At 39.4% G+C, this 13,725-nt stretch overlaps 1 protein-coding gene across 1 annotated transcript in view; it reads left to right on the forward strand.

Annotated features, from left to right (window-relative positions):
- Positions 1-13,725, forward strand: part of kcnma1a (potassium large conductance calcium-activated channel, subfamily M, alpha member 1a) — a 154,739-nt gene that overhangs the window by 112,327 nt on the left and 28,687 nt on the right. Inside the window, exons 17-22 of the mRNA XM_061039882.1 lie at positions 831-917; positions 1,020-1,096; positions 2,409-2,417; positions 5,767-5,940; positions 11,804-11,836; positions 12,217-12,297. Coding sequence (XP_060895865.1) covers positions 831-917; positions 1,020-1,096; positions 2,409-2,417; positions 5,767-5,940; positions 11,804-11,836; positions 12,217-12,297 — 461 coding nt within the window. The remainder of the gene's footprint in view (positions 1-830; positions 918-1,019; positions 1,097-2,408; positions 2,418-5,766; positions 5,941-11,803; positions 11,837-12,216; positions 12,298-13,725) is intronic.

Raw genomic sequence — 13,725 nt, forward strand, 5'->3', positions numbered from 1 at the left:
TTTATTTTAGTGCAGCCTTTTATGAACCAGTTGTTACTTATTTTTTAGAACAGTTATTCAAATGTAAATGTAATTCATATAATGCACAGGTAATATGTAAGTGAATATCTAGAATACTAGCATTTAAATAGCTTTCATACTACAAGTTTAAAGTCACTTCTGATGTAAATGGGACTTTCTCCATCCTCACACTTTAATCTACCTTTGTGTTTCTTTTAGAACAAACGTGTAGATTTGAAATCAGCCTAGTACTGACAAGAAGAAGAGCTGTTCATTCCCTTACATCTCACTGTCAAATACTAACCGAGATGTTGCAGTTCCTGTACATTCTCCGTACTACAGCCATGTTTAAGTGGCCATAACATTTGTTTGGAGTAGATGACTGCATTGAGTGCTGGCGGTGAAACAAACCCGTGGCCATACATTTTAATTCTTTCTGCCCTTTTCACTTTTTATGTACCTCTCTGTCCCCTTCTCAGTATCATTCTGCAAAGGCAAGAATGAAAATATCTATGTGCGATCATACTGTTGTATAGTTTGTCCTTCCATTTAAGCATCACATCAGCAAATTGCCTAAAATCAGAGGAGCTGGTGTGTGTGTAATAGTGATCACACAAACAATAAAACACAGAAATCAAAACTTAGGCAGGAGTGATTCGTTGAGAATGATGGGGGGGGAAAAAAAACAGTCGACAGAAGTGCAGTGCAGGTCCGATTTTCAGCTTCAATGAGTGTGTGTACCATTCCTCTTGATTAGCATGCTGTGTTCTTCAGCTGAGTGTTGTCCAGAAGTTAATGAGCGTGATGTGTCTATTTCTCTGATTACCCAGCATCCTCATCAACCCAGGAAACCATGTCAAGTTGCAGGAGGGAACACTGGGATTCTTTATTGCCAGTGATGCCAAAGAAGTGAAGAGGTAACCCTGGCCATCCAGATGGAAAACACAACATAACACTGGGAAATGGACAGTTTGATGGTTTAATTGGGAAACATTTTTGCTGTCACTTTTTTTTTTTAGAGCTTTTTTCTACTGCAAAGCTTGTCATGACGACATCACGGACCCAAAGCGGATCAAGAAGTGCGGCTGCAAACGACGTGAGTAGCTTATTTTACCCCACGACACCCCTCCTTCCCTTCCTCTCTCCTCCCAAAAAAACTTCCTGTGAATCTGTGTGTCTCATTATACTTGAGGTTATACTCGTGTGTCCACTAATATTGTACCTCTCATTGTGTCATTGTTTTTCCTACTGTTGCTCTGTGTTTTTAAAGGTAATATTGTCACACCATTGTACCTCCAGGAGTGTGTTTATTATGGGTCCCATTTGAACTTCCATAACATCCATAATAGTACAAACATCAGTCAGTATCTGATTTCTCTTTTTTTTCCGAGTCAAAATGGAGGCATTATCATCTTTAAGTATTTTACTTTTCATTTGGTTTAACCTTTAAATCAGTACTTTATCGACAACAACTGGGAAACATATTTAAGTGAATGAAATATAGAGTAGTAAAAATTAAAATCATACACAGTAACTCCATATTCCCTTTTAATCAAACATTTTCAGGTCAAATACACATCCTGAGGTTTATTTTCATGTGTTGTCTTCCTATAAGAGCATTTCTCTGTCATTTTAAAATTTCAGTGAATATTAACTAGTGCATCATATTTATCTTACAAGTCTTACACAGTCTGCTTGACGCAGGTTAATAATTATCTCAATGAATTCACTCTTCGAAGGCACACACATGTGTTTGAGTAGGCATTTCACACGAGACAAAATGTCAAATCAATATTTCCCCCCCTTTTTAATGCAAATATAGAATTACCATTAAGGCAGCGACTGCACATGAATTTCACCTGACCTATGTAGAACAGTCACTTGTCAGGACATGTTAGCCTCTGGATAAATAATTAAAGTGAATATTCCATCTTTTTCACTAAAGCTCGCAGACATTCACTGTAAGCAGCCTGATGCAGACTAAAGCTTGGTTTTAAAATAGATACAAACATTACCTTCTTTTGTCTGTGCCATGTCAGTTATTAAGACAAACGTTCGCTTTCCCAGCTCAATAGAATCAAAAGCCTTTCACACTGTAGCTTCATTCAAATTAACTGTTTACCTCTCTTTGCTTTCTTTATATCGTCATGACCCAGACTCCCATGATGGACATGGCATAATGTTTTTTGTCTTATTACAGTGGTTGCAAACAAGACTTTTGCATTTAGAAAGGAGACAGTTCCATTAGTGCGATGGAAGTCTGTCCTACAGTGTGTTCTGTTCTATCATGTTTTGTTCTCTTCTGTTGTTTTTCCCATGTTTCTTTATGACCAGTGACACACTTTTGATGTATTTCCTTCCCTGCTGCCATTGGAAAACACCACTTTATTTTAACTTCTCACTGGTAGTGATTTATTGTGAGTAAAAGGAAATGGGTGTACAGTTACCCAGAGTGCAGTGCAAGTGTTTTTTTCCTCTTCAGCAAATAGTATACTATATCTATGTTGCATGTACCAGTGTAGCTTCTGCATCCTTCTCCTCGCCTCTCATTTCTACACTGTTGTCAGGCCCGACCAAAACCAAAACAGCAGAATTCAAACTCCCTCAAGCATCAGGCCCTCAGTCAACTGGTTCTCCTACAAGTTGGAAAGGACAATTAAATTGACTGTGACTTAATCGGATGTGGCCGATGAGGTCTGCAGTTTTTCCTCTCTATTTGATCATCAAACCAAACTCACATTTGGCATTTGGAAGGCAATCTGCTGCAAGTCTTATGTCATTGCCCTTGATTAACCTTCGCATAGTGTCATGCTCCATGAAAGTACAGAAGAAATGTAATAAAAATCGGAGATGTCATACAGTAATCATAGATTTAGAAGAGCTAACACGAGGGAAAGAAAATTAACAAGAACCACTGAGATTTAAATGGATCTGCTCTCTGTCAAAGTAAGTTTTGTGTGTTGCTGTACTTTCAGAGAGCAGTAAATGTCCTTGTGGGAAGTTCTCCATATTCTGACAAGCTAGGTTGCCAAAACACAATCAAAACAATCTGGTACCCCCTTCCCCTCCCTTCCTATGTGATCTCAGTCCCTTTATAAACTCCTTGCCCTTCTCAGACTGAGGTTACAAAGATCATTAGTTCCTCTAGGAGTTGAAATGTCACCACACCAGGCTTGTGCATTTCAAATACGGAGAGTTGTTGGGCCCTTCTATTGTACTCTTTGCATTGGATGAAAAGTCCACTAGCACTATGCAGTAAAAATTGTTACAACATTACATCGCCACTAGATGGCGGAACCATGCCAGAGTCATGTCTGCTGATACAACATTGAATGGAGATGTCTGTAGTGAAAACTCAAATCCTCTGAAACCTGTTCAGTAAAAATGCAAGGACCAAAACGGTGTCTTTATGTGCATTGGGAAAATATCTACATTTAAAAAGAAAAGGGTAATCTTTCTGACATATTTGATCCTTTCATAATTCTAAGTGGGTGGTGTTTACAGTCTAAAAGTCATTGAGGGGTGTTTGTGTTTCCACAAACTTTGCCTTTCCAAGAAAAAAAGTATTTATCTGCACTCCTTTATGCCTCCAGTCTAACTGTGCACTTTTTTTTGTTATTTCTCAAAGTTCAGCTCTTGAGCTCCTTTTACAGTATCATTTCTCCTTGCACTCTTGCTGAACAAGGAAGCTTTAGGGGGATCTATCAGAATGGTGCTTTCCCTGAGCATCCTCTGTATTCAACATAGCGCCCTGATAGCTTCTGTTTTTGCGGTGTCTTGGTGGATTATGGGAGATGGTGACTGATAAAACCCATGCAGACAGTTTATCAGGGCTGCCGTCATGTTGAATCGTCAATCAGGAATGCCCTGAAATGGACACCTTATAGTTGTAGGCAAGAATCTGGGTATCTGTCAGAAGTCAAAGACATTGTCAGTGTGTGTGTGTATCTTGTGTTTTCCATTACTCCCCTCCCACGTGTTAATGATCAACAACATAACATACATATACTGTGGTCCGAATGCCTAAGCAAAAACTCTGAAGTAAGAATTTTCAGCATGAAGAGATAGCTTCGCTGCACTTGTCTGCCATGCCTTCAAAACTGTTTCAATACTGTGAACAGTTATCTATGTACCTTCCCTTGTTGCTGAGACCAAAATCACATTTTGTGCATGCATATTACATGCTCATAAGGCACATGTGCATGCTGCAGGATGCAACAGTCCCTGAGTCCTTCTTTCCACGGTTTATGATCTGTGTTTCCTATTCTTTCCTTGGCCAGAAGCTGAAACATATTACCTCATTCGAAACCTTATTTTCCGATGTGACTCGGAGTCAAAGATGCTGAAAGTGACTCTGTAAAGGTGCCAGACAGTATTAGTCTGCTGTCTGTTTGCACCTTGGCAATGAGGGAATGGGGACCAGGGACTGTTTCTGCCCAGAGTCACAGCAATCTAGATGTGCTACTCTGGGGACTTTCACTCCTGCTTCCCTTGGGGTTCCGAGCTTCACACACAAACACATAAACACTCAAACCAACAGACAGAAAGTAGCTGCTTATAATATTTTTGCAGCAAATTGACAAGAAGTAAAGGAGTAATTGTTTTGAATGATGCTTTTATATTCTGTCCGACACAAGCACTGATGACAATAAATGTAAACAAACATCAATGAAATACTTTGATACAACACTTATAATTCAATTGATGTTGATTTACAATATACAATAACAATGACGATGCACACCCACTAACATATACATATGGCACGCTATATACACATTGTATAAAGACATATAACAACTGAAAACTACAAGATAGTGGTAAAAAGATTCAAGTGGCAGAAGGGGAGAAAATATAATAAAGTTAGAGTAATGTTCGTTACACAGCAATATTTGAAATCTGTTAACATATGTTAACATTAGCCACCATGGCCTTCTATTCATACCAAACCATGTCTCCCTTTGATGCAATGCAGAGAGCAATCATGCATTTTACTGCTATTGAATTCTCAGTTTCATCTAGATGAGAACATCTTGATAAAGAGTGTGAGGAAAAATATCAAACATGCATATTCATTTTGCACACAAGCACATAAGAGTGAAGCTTCCCCTGGGGAGTGAAGCAGTGAAACAGCAGGTTTTAATTTACAATAGCATGATTTGGCCAGTCTAGCCAGTAGAATAGTGTGATGCCTTGGACAGAGCCGCTACAGCTGCATGCTGGGATACAGGTACGTGATCCACTCCTTTAGCCAAATGGATAGAGGATGTACAAATGTATGAAACATTGTATGAGGTTTGCTGCTGAAGACATTGCTCATGCCTTTCTCCCCTGAATGCTTGCCTTCTTTCTCCTTTTCCTCCACACCCCTCTTTCCCTTGTTATATTTTTGCCTTTTGACTTGTTACAGCCTTAGCACACAGCTTGACCTCTCCAGACTATAAGTCATTATTTAAAACAATTCACACAATGTTAAATGATTATTATAAAATGTTATACTTGACAATAATTTTGTTGTATGGTTATATGTCAAGATTTTTGTATTTTCGGAAATAGGAAAACAAAAATCCTGAGCGTCCTGTTGAGGTTAAATAATGCGCTTTGATTGTTTTTATTAAAATTTTGGGCTCAAGTCTGTGGGAGGAGGTGTCTAAGGCTTTGCACTTTCTGATGAAGTTACCTTCCGACTCCCCCTGGATGAATATTTCTCCTTTTGCCATTAACCTGCTGCTTTTCCTCTCCTTTCATCCCAAAACATGACTGTAGCCAAGATGTCCGTCTACAAACGAATGAAACTGGCATGTTGTTTTGATTGCGGCCGTTCAGAGCAAGACTGCTCTTGCATGTCAGGCAGTGTACATAGTAACATGGACACCCTTCAGAGGGCCTACCCACTTTCCTCTGTCTCTGTTCATGATTGCCCAACCACTTTACGTGCCTGTAAGTTACACCGCCCAACACATGCTGTTACATGTCTGTGGTGTGTGCTCCGTGTATTGTACCATGCAGAGGTACTGTCCGTACGTGTATGTGTGCATTTAAGTGTTGTCTATGATGTGATCCGTTTACTGTGACCCCATAGTTTGTGTAGCTGTGGCTATTGTGATTCTTTTTTTTTTAAACAGTTTTTTTCTCAGTGACTTATTGCTTTTGTTTCTATCAATCTAATCTATCATCTAGCAATATTCCGTATTTCTATCTATCTGTCTATGACTCTCTCTCTCTCTCCCTCTCTTACTATTAGGTTTATTTCAACTCTTAATCTGCTCATTTTGTTTTATTTTCTGTTAAATTACCTTCACTTTTGGTTTATCATTTTCACTGACACCTTTTTTGTGACTTCATGCGTGTAATATGTGTGGTGGGTAAGTGGTGGTTCTGTGGTGCGGCCGTTCTGTACAGTACTGTAGGTGTTAGACCTGTGGCTACCGCATGCTGCATCAGTCATGCAGTTGTGTAAAAAAAAAAATCAATTATTGGATTTGATGTGTTTTAAACTGTCGAAGGTAAGATCTTTGTGAACACAAAAGTGCTACTTGGTATTTGAATCCTAAGGTGCTATGCTTCATATGATTCTATGTATTTTTTTTTAATTATGTGATTTATTTTTAATTTGAAGGCCTTACTGTGCAGTCCTCTGAGTTAACTCTGTTTTCAGTTTGTGCGTGTTTCAGTTGAAGCAGCTTTGCCTTTTTTTGTCTTTTTTTTTTTTTTACCTTTGATCTAAACTTAACAAACAGCTGTACACAGTTTTTAGTAACACCTCAATGCAGAAGATGAAAAGCCTTTTCAAGGAGGAGCAGGGCACAGATATTACAACAAGTTTGTACTGTTGACACTTCTTCAGGACAGGAAGTAACAATTAATTAAAGTAACTGAAATACCCTTTCACAGGAAATTATTTCCTAAAAAAGAAAAGAAATCAGGGGCCTACCATTAACATTTATTCCATTCAAATTATATGTTTTATTCAACTAGAATGTCCTGCTAAGCCTCTGATCACAATAGATTGTCTTACCTGAAATGGTGTAATTTATTCAGTGCACTGTTGAACAGCTTGCAAAACATACTTTGGAAAGGGGGGGGGGGGGGGGGGGGGGGGGATTGGGAGGGAAAAGAAACACACAGGATGCTTTTGTATGGTAGGAAAGGGGAAAAAAAGCAACTAGATAAAGAAAAGGAGAGGAGAGAAAAAACCAAAGTGAGATCTATAAAATGGTTATGTTGGCTTGATAAAGACAGGTAGGAGGAAAAAAGCTCCTGGAATACCTTACTCCTTTCTCTTTTACTTTTTTAGTGGAATACTAAATTGTGTGTCAATTAGACATGGCAGCAGTAGGACTCCCTATCAAAGCGTTGGTTTCAGACATACAGATCTGATTTCCTTCTCAACATTCTCCCACCGTCTGCCGACTCAGCCTAGATTAGTGTCAAACATGCCATGATGAGTTTGGCTTGGCCTCTTTTAGTTCAGCCTGCGCTGATATCCCTCGGTACCAATTACTGGCCATTACATGGTTACTGATCTCACTTCTCCCTCAACCCCCTGTAGGATTTCAGGAAAAGCCTCCTCTGTCTTAGATTTCCTTCCCTTTTTAACTCTGACTTTGTTTGAACAAAGTGAGTTTAGTGGAGGAGTGCATTGGGCTTTGTCAGTGAGGGATTGTTGGATTTCCTCCCCTCGTTTCCCGTCTTTTTTTCCACCAGACTAGGAGGATAAGACATCTTTGTCCATGATGACTTCATGCGCTTGTACATCTGAACCAGACTTTTCTAGGCCCCCTGGTACTTGGATAATTGATTCCTTGGATAGCACACTTTTGATTAATACATCCTGTGATCTGATGCAAGACCACACACATACACAGTGGGACCCCAGACACGTCTTTAATGGTGTGTTATAAATAAACCTCTGATTTGCTTTAAGGACTTTAATGAGATAATATTTAATTGATAGCCTTTTTGAAAATAGACTCACTCGAGGGTTTAATGTTTTAAGTTTTAATGTGACTAGGGATTTGCGAAACTACCTGACTAAAAGGTCAAACGTCGGCACTAGAATTACTCATCGGTTAAACAAATTATTAATATTTTCATGGGTTGGCCATCAATGCCGGTCAAATGTTGTCACCCGCCCTAGCAGAGGCTGTAGCCAGGATTGGACTGGTAATCTGGCATACCGGGAATTTTCCCATTGGGCCGCTGCCCTCTGGGGCCAGTATGATATATCTTTGATTTTATTTCTGTAATTGCTTGCCCACATAGCAGGGAGAACTGCCTATTGGTTGTTTTCTTCATATTGACAGTTGGCTCGCCCAATCCTCCCTCCTACAGGGCTGTCTCCCCACTCTGTTTGCTCCTGCTCAGTGTAAGTGTCTGGAAGATGATCCCTCAGGTGTGCAATGAAGCATGAATTCATAAGACTTTTAAACAAGACGAGGAAAAAATTGTGAAGACACTGCTCCTTCGGTACCCTCTTTCATAAAGCCACAGTTGGAAACGTGTATGGCATTGCCAGGCAGAGAGCAGGGTGATCAGGTGTGTGCAAGGGAAGCAGAGGAAGCTGCATCGTGAACACAAGAAGAGTGAGGCCGTAGTAATAATAGAGCTGTAGGCCTAATGATAGTGTGGCCCAGCAGTGAGAGAATTCATTCTGTATTGTAGTCTATCATAACGTCCGTAACATTGTTAGACTGTGATGGTCCTTAAAGATATATGAAAAACCTGTTTGAGGTTAAATCTGTTGCTCTTCTGTGCTTTAATGTATACCAGAGATGGTTATAAATGGGGGATATTTCTACTCTATACTGACTATTGACCTGTAGGGAGTCAATCAAAACAGAGGGAGTAGGCACCTCTACATGTGTCTATGGCACTTGATTCTATTGTCTTGTAATGGTTTGGAAAATAAATGTAGTAGACCTAGAGACACAGGTTAGGTGAACATTTCTGTCGTGTGGTTGTGAGGGGCCGGTTTTAGCCAAAAATGTTTTCAACATTTTCTTCCTTGTCCAGCACTGGCCCTAGCCACTAGGGATGGGAAAACATGCTTTTGTCCTTATTCAAGTTTATCATGATTATTGGGTGCTGATTCGATTTGTATTGCCAATCTGAAGAATTACGAAGAATTATTTTATTTTATTTTTAAACAGAAACAAAGTTTGAATTAAACAATAGAGCGACATAAGTAATATTTACAAAAACAATACACATCACATGTCAGTCAGTCTTTGTTTTTCTTATCATCCATTGTTCTTCACATCTATTAAAAATGTGAGGCCAGGCGATCTGTTCCCACAAGCTCGCTTTATCTGTGACGGTCATCCGACTTGTCTCCTTGGTTACATGGGTGACAAGTCCTGCCCCCATTCAGTATATGATGGGTTGCCTGGAGCGGCGTCATCAGTACCTTTCTGAACAGTACGAGCTGAAATGTGTCAGTAGTAGTGCCTGGACTGGCTGAATAAATGCTAAACTAACACTCGTGAGTCCTCTGAAAAGAAGCTTGGTGCAGTGGTTGCTATCAAAGAACCCAGACGCTGCTGATTTTGCTCTCTCTTTATTGAGAACATCCTTTCAAAAAGATATACGGCCTTTTCTTAAAAACTGAATGTTAATTAAGGTTAATAAAACTGAGATAACATGTATTTGGGCTGTGTGTTAAAACGGCATATCGACAGGATCCATGTGTAACGACATTTAGTAAAAGCATGTGGACATTAACCTGTAAGGACGACCGAAGGCTGGCGGTGCTTCCACTATTAACATTAGCCGCACACAATAAATAAAATTTCATCATTTAGCCACAGCTCATTTGAACAAATTGTGCTCAATTTTGGCTGTTGGCTGAGTGATTATTGAGATTTAGACTTGTCTGTTTGATTAAATTTACATTTCTGTTAACAGACCAGATAAAGAGTCCCTCAGAACATCCTTTAACGGGACTTCTGGTGAAATAGATTCACCTTGTGCAATCTCATGACAAATGAGAGAGTGCAGTCGTCCGTTACTAGATATCAAACATACACAAAAATCAGCTGATTGTTTTGTATATTATTGGAATGGAAATAAGATGAGACATGAGTTTGAGATTGAAGTGGATGCCTTTGATGTTAAAAAGGTTTAAAAAAAAAAAAAAAGTACTGCAGAGAGCAAAGGTGAGAAGTCTCTTCAATTTGTCAGAGTATAAGGACCATAGACTAGATTAGAAACAAGTAGTCCCTTCTTCTGATGTTTGATTCTGTGTACGGATTCTTTTAGATTTTGAAATATAACCTCATAAGTAATGGTGAGTACTTCAGTTGACTCAGAGATTTATTTTCAGTCTGTGTATTAGTGTCATGTCGGCTTTCTTTGTGACCTGAACATGAGCATAGTGGCCAACTTTCTTTAGTGAGAGAAGCTAGAGACGTGACAGTTTTTATATAATACAGAGGCTAAATCTTTCATAAAGCTTGGGTACAGACAAGGGTTGGGGACCCCAGGCTCAGTGGATGCTTTTGGCTTGCCCATGGCCTTCTGGGCTGTGTGTGTGTGTGTGTGTGTGTGTGTGTGTGTGTGTGTCTGTATGTCGTGTGTGTAACAACATGCACTTTCATCTCTCTCTCTCTCTCTGTGCATGTGTGTGCATCTGCATCTCATTGCTGGGGACCTTATCTATCCTGACACGGAAATTATGTTTGCATTTTCATTTTCCCAGCCCTGCTGGTCCGTCACCAAACTTGCCCTGACAGCTCCTGTCCACCAGGCAGGCTTGGTTCCACCCCCTGCTACCCCCTACCCTCTGTCCTATGCCGCCTCGCTACGCCCCAAATGCTAGCCAGTTAGTCTGTTGCTTCTGTGATATAGGCAGATTGCTAGAGACAGATGCCAGGGCCACTGAGGGTCCCTGTTGGAGGATCTGTGTCATAGGCCAGCCCAGGGCCCTCACTGTGACCTTTACTGCTGGAAGACAGACTGGAAAAGAGTTGGAGTTTCAGCAGCTCAGTGCTCAGTTCAAGTGCCCAATGTACCAGTACTTCTATTTGTACCAGTCCTCAGTTCCTCCTCAGTGGAGTTGAGAAACTGCAGTCCCTGGTTGATTAATGTTGCATGCACAGACGGAGCCATTTTTAAAGATTTAGCCAAGAGATGTAAAATTCTAGCATTGAACCCACGTTTGAAAATATCATTTTTTTCATCTCCAGAGGTGTTAAAGTTCTGGCCTGCATGCAAAGAGCAAGTCTCTTTACACATGTGCTCTGTTAGTGTTCCTGTTTTGAGAAGCGGTTGTCTGCTGTCTGTGTTTTGGACGCCTACATGCTCTCAAGTATGTAGCTTTTGTCTTTGTTCCCCATGGTGGCTTTATCTGTTCTCTCTACAGACCTCACAATGTTCATCACATTTAAGTCGAAATGTTAAGAATTAAAGCATTTCCAAATGAGGAACTTTACATTGTTGTGATACCACAAAAACTCTAACCTCAAAAATTAGTTTCAAAAATCAGCCTTTTGTCTTTCATCACATCTCAGTAGTACACTTTTCTTAAAGCATGGCTCACTTTATGAATGGATGTTTCTTTTCATTCAACTGTCTGCCTTTTTTGTGCCATCAAACTCTCATTAATACCACTGGGTTCTTTCATTGATTTAATTATTGATGTTTTTTTGATCTGTTTACTCATTATAGTACCTCATCATAGTTACATTTGATTTAATTCCCATCCACCGCTCTTATGTTGATGTCTCTATTTCCTAATGTGCCTGTTTCATTACATCTTTTCTCCCTCTGTGTGACCTGCCACTTGTCTTTGCATTCTCCTCAGCCAAATATAAGTATAATGGATATGTCAGACCACGTAAGTGTGTTTCTCTGTCCTTCTCCATTCTGCTCCAGCTCTATGTTTAGACTTTAGACCCCTCACTCTGTCATAGAACATAATCAGTACTGATACTTTGCTTTAGTTATGCTTCCTTGTCCCTTATCCCTTAAGCACATTCTGATGTTGCCTTGTGTCTTATACAGAGACAAAGTAAACTCACAGTTGAACTCGTTTTAAAATAAATGTTTCACACTGTTCTTTCTAATTCACCTGTTATTAAATAATTTCAACATATGTTGACAATAAGTTAAAGTAATGAGTTCCTGGTTTCAATAGCAATTGATAATAAATACGTTTGTGTTTGATAATACCGTCTAGTTCCATGAAATATTCTTTTTGTATTGTGCTGCATTTAGCAGCAGATGGCGCTACAACACCAGGGAACAGTGGAAGTCAGAAAGAGGCTGGCGTTCGATTCAAAGCTGATTGCAATTTAGGTAAATCTTTGATAAATAATTGTTAAATGCATTTCTACTTAATGGTTAAGATTACATTTTCGTTCTGAAATGCTATATGTCACCTCTTACATTGTATCAATTTCTTTTGTATTTAATGTATTTATTCTTATTTGGTATTGAAAATATTTTTTCTTCCCTCTCTGAAAGAGAAAACCACGAGGACTCTTCACAGTTATAATATCAGATTTATCCTCATATTAAAAAGCAAAGAAACAACATTGCATGGCCTAAAAAAGCTTTTTCATGCAGTTGCAGTGCACATGAAGAACAAAGCTTGCTCATGCAGCAAACACTGTAAAGGCAAATCCAGCTTGGCTCACATAGAAAAGTAAACATTTTAGTTGTTACTCCACTGCCTCATCATCCAGTTTACGTTGGGTCTCAGTGATCCGATAAGGTTTGCATGCAGGACAGTACCATCATGTGATTAGCATTTCAGGAAGGGACAGTTGCCGTCTGGGTTGTTCAGGATGCACAGTGGACCTGCCAGGGCGGGTGAGCGCTCTCTAACGCTGCACGTGTTTGACAAGGGCCAGATGAATCCAGGAGCTATCGGTGGCGGCCCGTAAATCAAGGAGGCAGCTGACGGCCGGGATAAACGTCTGTTTATCGCCCGGGGCCACCCAAGCATGCTCTCTCCTCCAAACAACCAACAAACCAACCAACCACCCTTCTACCAAAGAAAGGAATAAAAGCCCCTCCTTTCTCATTCAAGTTCACAAACCTTCAATACATACCAACATATGGGTTGGTTCTGCAGCCTCAATTGGATTGTGTGTGTGTGTGTGCACGTGTGTTTGGTGAGACAGCGCAGAGTGAACATTAGATTTACAGTCTTCAATTGAACATGGCAGATTGCCATTGGACATGCTGTGACTGTTAAAGTTGGAGTAAAAAAAAAAAAGTGAATGCGTTTTGGTTGACAAAAGAAAAACTGGATTTAAAGTTAAAAAAAAAAAAAAGTATTTTAAAAACATAATCCAGATTCAATCCCTGAAACACTAAAAATGAAAGAATGAAATTAGTAATATAAATTCTTAGTGCTTGTTTTTTTTAATATATTTTTTATAATAATGTAGTGCTACATAATATGTTTGAGAGTTACAATATGTGATTGGATCTGTCTGGCTTCAGACAAAGCTGTGTATCTACTTTGTCCTACCAAGAATTTGTAGCACATCTGAGAAGACTTGGAAGCTACTTATTAATTCATACTTTTCATAATTTTTTTGTCATTCTGAGAACATTGTGCATAACAGATAATCAGATGAGATATGATTAATAAGAGAATTTCTGGCTTTCAGAGATGACTAACATAAAGAAAATAATAATTTTTTTTACAGCCTTTAACAATCCTCAAACAGATATTATTGTTATGATTAAAATGTCACCTACTAGATAGTACTA

The sequence above is a fragment of the Labrus mixtus genome, chromosome 6 (assembly GCF_963584025.1).
Source record: "Labrus mixtus chromosome 6, fLabMix1.1, whole genome shotgun sequence".
Taxonomy (NCBI): Eukaryota; Metazoa; Chordata; class Actinopteri; order Labriformes; family Labridae; genus Labrus; species Labrus mixtus.